A 6819-nucleotide genomic window follows, 5' to 3' on the forward strand; every position below is an offset into this window, starting at 1 on the left:
TGTTGATGACGCCGGTGGCCACCGTGGCCCACGTGGGCTGCGCTAGCCCCGCCCTCTCAAAGATGGCCGTCGAGTAGTAATAGAGCTACGGGGGAGGGGGCGGGGCCAACGTCACCCATAGGCTCCTCTCCCTTAGGCCACGCCCACCGATGAGCCACGCCCCCTCGGCACTTTCAGACCCCGCCCCCTTTAGGCTCCTCCCCTTTAAGCTCCGCCCCCTTTAAGTCAGGAGTCATTTGGCCCCTCCCCTTTAAGCCACGCCCCCTTTAGACTCCTCCCCTTTAGGTTTTGCCTGCTTTAAATCCCTCCCATTTAGACCCCACCCTCTCAGACCCCGCCCCCTGTTGGCTCCACCCCCTTCAGACCCCATCCCTTGGCCCCTCCCCTTTGGAGCCCTGTACCCTTTAAGCCCCGCCCCCTTCCAGGCCCCGCCCCCTGTTGCTCCACCCCCTTTAAGCTCCTCCCCTACAGCACCCGCCCTCTTTAAACCACGCCCTCTTTAGACCCCCATTGAAGCCCCGCCCCATTGTAAGCCCCGCCCCAACAAGCCCCTCCCATTCAAGATCCACCCCTTCAAGGCCTGCCCCCTATTGGCTCCACCCCTTTTAAGCAGCTCTCAAAGCCCCCCATTAAGCCACGCCCCTCCAGACCCCGCCCCTTTAAACCCCAGCCCATTTAACCCCCGCCCCCCATTAGGCCCCGCCCCATTCTTGTGCCATCCCCCTTAAGCCCCACCCCTTCAAGCCCCGCCCCTCCTTTACATCCCGCCCCCCTTTAGGCCCCTCCCCTTAAAGCCCCAACCCCTTTAAGCCCCACCCCCTCAACCCCCACCCCCTCAAGCCCCACCCCTCCTTTGGGTCCCGCCCCCCTTTAGGCCCCTCCCCTTAAAGCCCCAACCCCCTTAAGCCCCACCCCTTCAAGCCCCACCCCCCCTTTCGGCCCCGCCCCCTTTCAACACCACCCCCTTAAACCCCACCCCATTCAAGCCCCGCCCCTTTAAGCCCCGCCCCCTTTAAGCCCCGCCCCTCACCGCTCCGATCCCCGCCAGCTCCTTCCCCAGCGCCACCCCCACCGCGAGCGCCATTGGCTGCCGGAGCTGGGCCCGGCCCCACAACTGCGGCAGCGCCAGCGAGGGGGCGGAGCCTGAGCCTGCAAGGGGAGGGGGGAGGGGAGGGGTTAAAGTGGGGGGGAGGGGCAAGGGGATGGGGGAGGGGGGCGGGGAATGGGGGGGATGGGGGGGGGGGAGGGTTCTCACCGCCGGGCCCCATTGGCAGCAGCAGGAGCTGGAGCGCGGTGGGGAGCAGCCCCAGGGCCAGGAGCGCCGGCAGCGCCCGCGCCGAGCCCAGCAGCGGCGGCAGAGCCAGGACCTGCGGGCGCGGGTACGGCACCGGATGTAGCGACAGCGCCGCGATATGGCACCCCGGCGTCGCGATAAAACACCCGCTGTCGCGATATGGCACCCTAGTGTCGCGATAAGGCACCCAGTGTCGCGATACTGTCGCGATAAGGCACCCAGTGTCGCGATATGGCACCCCGGTGTCGCGATAAGGCACCCAGTGTCGCGATATGGCACCCCGGTGTCGCGATAAGGCACCCAGTGTCGCGATATGGCACCCCGGTGTCACAATATGGCACCCCGGCGTCACGATAAAACACCCAGTGTCGCAATAAGGCACCCAGTGTCGCGAGATAGCACCCAGTGTCGTGATAGTGCCACGATATGGCACCACGGCGTCGTGATAAGGCACCACGGCATCGTGATAAGGCACCCCAGCGTCGCGATAAAACACCCCAGTGTCGCGATAAGGCACCCAGTAACGCGAGATAGCACCCAGTGTCGTGATAGTGCCACGATATGGCACCACGGCGTCATGATAAGGCACCCCGGCATTGCAATAAAACACCCCGGCGTCCCGATAAGGCACCCAGTGTCGCGATAGTGCCGCGATATGGCACCCCGGCGTCGCGATAAGGCACCCCAGTGTCGCGAGATAGCACCCAGTGTTGTGATAGTGCCACGATATGGCACCATGGCGTCATGATAAGGCACCCCGGCGTCGCGATAAAACACCCCAGTGTCGCAATATGGCACCCCGGCATCGCGATAAGGCATCCCGGCGTCGCGATAAAACACCCACTCTCGCGATAAGGCACCCAGTGTCGCAAGATAGCACCCAGTGTTGCGATAGTGCCACGATATGGCACCACGGCGTCGTGATAAGGCACCCCGGCGTTGCGATAAAACACCCCAGTGTCGCAATATGGCACCCCGGCATCGCGATAAGGCACCCCGGCGTCGCGATAAAACACCCCGGCATCCCGATAAGGCACCCAGTGTCGCGAGATAGCACCCAGTGTCATGATAGTGCCACGGCGTCGCGATATGGCACCCCGGCGTCGCGATAAAACACCCAGTGTCGCGATATGGCACCCCATGTCGCGATAGTGCAGCGATATGGCACCCCAGTGTCGTGATAAGGCATCCCAGTGTCGCAGTAAGGCATCCCAGCGTCGCGATACGGCACCCCGTGTCGCGATAGTGCGGCGATATGGCACCCCGGTGTCGTGATAAGGCATCTCGGTGTCGCAATAAAGCACCCCGGTGTTGCGATGCAGCAGCCAGTGTCATGATAGTGCCGCGATATGGCACCCCGAGTGTCGTGATAAGGCCCCCCCATGTCGCGATGCAGCAGCCAGTGTTGTGATAGTGCTGGGATATGGCACCCCAGTGTCACGATACGGCACCCAGTGTCGCGATAGTGCTGCCATGTGGCACCCCAGTGTCGCGATACGGCACCCAGTGTCATGATAGCACCACGGTACGGCTCCCCGGTGTAGCAATACGGCACCCAGTGTCGTGATAGAGTGCGGTACAGCACCCCAGTGTCGCGATACGGCACCCAGTGTCGTGACAGTGTTGTGATATGGCACCCCAGCGTCACGATATGGTATGCAGTGTCGCGATATGGCACCCAGTGTAGCCATACAGCACCCCAGTGTCGCGATACGGCACCCGCTGTCGTGATACTGACGCTACATGGCACTCAGTGTCGTGATAGTGCTGAGACATGGCACCCCAGTGTCGCAATACGGCACCCAGTGTCGTGACAGTGTTGTGATATGGCACCCCAGTGTCACGATATGGTATGCAGTGTTGCGATATGGCACCCAGTGTAGCCATACAGCACCCCAGTGTCGCAATACGGCACCCGCTGTCATGATACTGACTCTACATGGCACCCAGTGTTGTGATGGCTCTGCGACACAGCACCCCAGTGTCGCGATACGGCACCTGGTGTCGCGATAACACCGCGATAAGGCACCCGGTGTCGCGATAACCGCGTGATAGGGCACCCGATGTCGCGACAACCCCGCGATAGGGCACCCGATGTCGCGACAACCCCGCGATAGGGCACCCGGTGTCGCGATAACACCGCGATAAGGCACCCGGTGTCGCGATAACACCGCGATAGGGCACCCGATGTCGCGACAACCCCGCGATATGGCACCCGATGTCGCGATAACACCGCGATAAGGCACCCGATGTCGCGATAGCGCCTCAATGCGGCACCCCAGCGTCGTGATAGAACACCCTGTGCGTTCCTAGCGCCGCAACACGCCATCCCAATGTCGCGATAGCGGCGCCACCGCAGGTTCTATCGCGACAAGCCGCCCCCCCCCCGCGAGGCCACGCCCCCACCTGTGACGTCAGCATCCCGAGGGCGACGCCGGCCTCGTGCACGGCGCCCAGCGCCCCCTGCAGGCGGGGCGGGGCCACCTCCTCCAGGTACAAGGGGACCAATCCCGAGGCCAGGCCTGAGGGCGGAGGGCGGGGTCACGATTGGCCACGCCCCCCACCCCAACCAATCACGTGCGTCGCCCCTTTAAGGGGCGGTACCTGAGTGCAGGCCCGTAACCAATCGGCCAACGACGACGAGGGCGTAGGTGGGGCCGAGCTTGGCCCCGCCCATCAGGGCTCCTCCAATCACCGCCAGCCCATTGCTGGCCAATAGGGCGCCTTTCCTGCAAGGGGGGAGGGGCGGGGCCACCCCCTCCCATTTAGGACCCGCCCCCTCCCATTTATGCCCCGCCCCCTCTCGTTTAGGCCCCGCCCCCCTCTCGCTTAGGCCACTCCCATGTAACCCCGCCCCCTCCCGTTCATGACCCGCCCCCTCCTCCTTTAGGCCCCGCCCCCTCCCGTTTAGGCCCCGCCCTCTCCCAGTTAAGCCCCGCCCCCCTCCCAGTTAGCCCCGCCCCTCATCCTTTAGGCCCCGCCCCCTCCCAATTTAAGCCCCGCCCCCTCTCGTTTAGGCCCCGCCCCTCATCCTTTAGGCCACGCCCCCTCCCGTTTAGACCCCGCCCTCTCCCCTTTAAGCCCCGCCCCTCCCGTTTAGGCCCCACCCCCTCCCCTTTAAGCCCCGCCCCCTCCCATTTAGGCCCCGCCCCTCCTCCTTTAGGCCCCGCCCCCTCCCCTTTAAGCCCCGCCCCTCCTCCTTTAGGCCCCGCCCCCATCCCGTTAAGCCCCGCCCCTTCCATTTAGGCCCCGCCCCTCCCCCGTTCAGGCCCCGCCCCCCGGCACCGTCCGAGCCGCTCCGCCGCGGGCGCGGCCGCCATGGCCGCAGGCACCGCCCCCAGCGGGAGGAGGGGCAGGGCCAGGGGGGGGGAGGGGCCGCGGGGCCACAGCGAGGAGTTGGAGGAGACCCACAGAGCCTGGGGGGAGGGGAGACACGGACACTGCTGTGGGGCGGGGACATCACTGCTATGGGGCAGGGAGAGAGATCTATGGGGCAGGGAGAGAGATCTATGGGGCGGGGAGAGAGATCTATGGGGCAGGGAGAGAGATCTATGGGGCAGGGAGAGAGATCTATGGGGCGGGGAGAGAGATCTATGGGGCGGGGAGAGAGATCTATGGGGCAGGGAGAGAGATCTATGGGGCGGGGAGAGAGATCTATGGGGCAGGGAGAGAGATCTATGGGGCACGGACACTGCTATGGGGCACGGACACTGCTATGGGGCGGGGAGAGAGATCTATGGGGCAGGAAGAGAGCTAGGCAGGGAGAGAGATCTATGGGGCAGGGAGAGAGATCTATGGGGCAGGGAGAGAGATCTATGGGGCACGGACACTGCTATGGGGCAGGGAGACTGCTATGGGGTGGGGAGAGAGAGCTGTGGGGTGGGGAGAGACAGCTGTGGGGTGGGGAGAGAGAGCTATGGGGTGGGGAGAGAGAGCTATGGGGTGGGGAGAGAGAGCTATGGGGCGGGGAGAGAGATATGGGGCAGGGAGAGAGATCTATGGGGCAGGGAGAGAGATCTATGGGGCAGGGAGAGAGATCTATGGGGCAGGGAGAGAGATCTATGGGGCAGGGAGAGAGATCTATGGGGCAGGGACACTGCTATGGGGCGGGGAGAGAGATCTATGGGGCGGGGAGAGAGATCTATGGGGCAGGGAGAGAGATCTATGGGGCAGGGAGAGAGATCTATGGGGCGGGGAGAGAGATCTATGGGGCGGGGAGAGAGATCTATGGGGCAGGGAGAGAGATCTATGGGGCGGGGAGGGCGGGGAGAGAGATCTATGGGGCGGGGAGAGAGATCTATGGGGCGGGGAGAGAGATCTATGGGGCACGGACACTGCTATGGGGCGGGGACACTGCTATGGGGCGGGGACACTGCTATGGGGCAGGGAGAGAGATCTATGGGGCAGGGAGAGAGATCTATGGGGCAGGGACACTGCTATGGGGCACAGACACTGATGTGGGGCGGGGAGAGAGAGAGCTATGGGGCACGGACACTGATGTGGGGCGGGGACATCACTGCTATGGGGCACGGACACTGCTATGGGGCAGGGAGAGAGAGAGCCATGGGGCGGGGACACTGATGTGGGGCACGGATACTGCTATGGGGCACGGACACTGGTGTGGGGCGGGGACATCACTGCTATGGGGCGGGGACACTGCTGTGGGGCACGGATACTGCTATGGGGCACGGACACTGATGTGGGGCGGGGACACTGCTATGGGGCGGCGACACTGCTATGGGGTGGGGGAGACTGCTATGGGGAGAGAGAGAGATGTGGGGCGAGAGACACTGTGGGGTGGGGGAGAGATGGGGTGGGGAGAGAGAGCTATGGGGTGGGGAGAGAGAGCTATGGGGTGGGGAGAGAGAGATATGGGGTGGGGAAAGAGAGAGCTGTGGGGTGGGGAGAGAGCTATGGGGTGGAGAGAGAGCTATGGGGCAGAGAGCCATGGGGTGGGGAGAGAGAATATGGGGTGGGGAGAGAGATATGGGGCAGGGACACTGCTATGGGGTGGGGACACTGCTATGGGGCGGGGACACTGCTATGGGGTGGGGACAGAGCTATGGGGCAGGGACATTGCTATGGGGCAGCACTATGTGGTGGGGACACTCCTATGGGGCTTGGAGAGAGCTATGGGGCAGCGCTATGGGGCCTGGACACTGCTATGGGGTGGGGAGAGAGCTATGGGACACGGAGACTGCTATGGGGCAGCGCTATGGGGCAGGGACACTGCTATGGGGCAGGTCCAGCACTATGGGTCGCGGAGACTGCTATAGGGCAGTGCTATGGGGCAAGGAAAGAGCTGTGGGGCACCTAACCAGCAGTGGGGCATTCACCCATCTATGGGGCTCGCAACAACCTGTGGGTCCCACATCCATCAAAGGCTCCCACCCCATAGATCACCCATGGGGCCCTCCCATGCATCACCCATCTATGGGGCCCTGCAGTTTCTATGGGTCCCATTCACTCTCTATGGGGCCCATCCTCTCTCAATGGGTCCATTCATTCCCTATAGGTCCATTCAC

The 6819-nt window shown here is 63.7% G+C and overlaps 1 protein-coding gene across 1 annotated transcript; it reads right to left on the reverse strand.

Moving 5' to 3' along the window:
* Window positions 1-32: 32 nt before the first annotated feature.
* LOC130606333 (solute carrier family 2, facilitated glucose transporter member 4-like) lies at window positions 33-4614 on the reverse strand (the record flags this gene model as incomplete). The annotated part of the gene is made up of 6 exons (XM_057422582.1): window positions 4580-4614; window positions 3899-4023; window positions 3701-3816; window positions 1256-1367; window positions 1031-1149; window positions 33-85 (listed from the first exon to the last, which is right to left on the reverse strand). Coding segments are annotated over exons 1-6 (560 nt in total), but the record flags the coding sequence as incomplete, so codon positions are not given.
* Window positions 4615-6819: the final 2205 nt, after the last annotated feature.

The sequence above is a fragment of the Pezoporus wallicus genome, unplaced genomic scaffold (assembly GCF_028554395.1).
Source record: "Pezoporus wallicus isolate ANWC-B61680 ecotype Strahan unplaced genomic scaffold, APGP_CSIRO_Pwel_v1 contig_14663, whole genome shotgun sequence".
Classification (NCBI taxonomy): Eukaryota; Metazoa; Chordata; class Aves; order Psittaciformes; family Psittacidae; genus Pezoporus; species Pezoporus wallicus.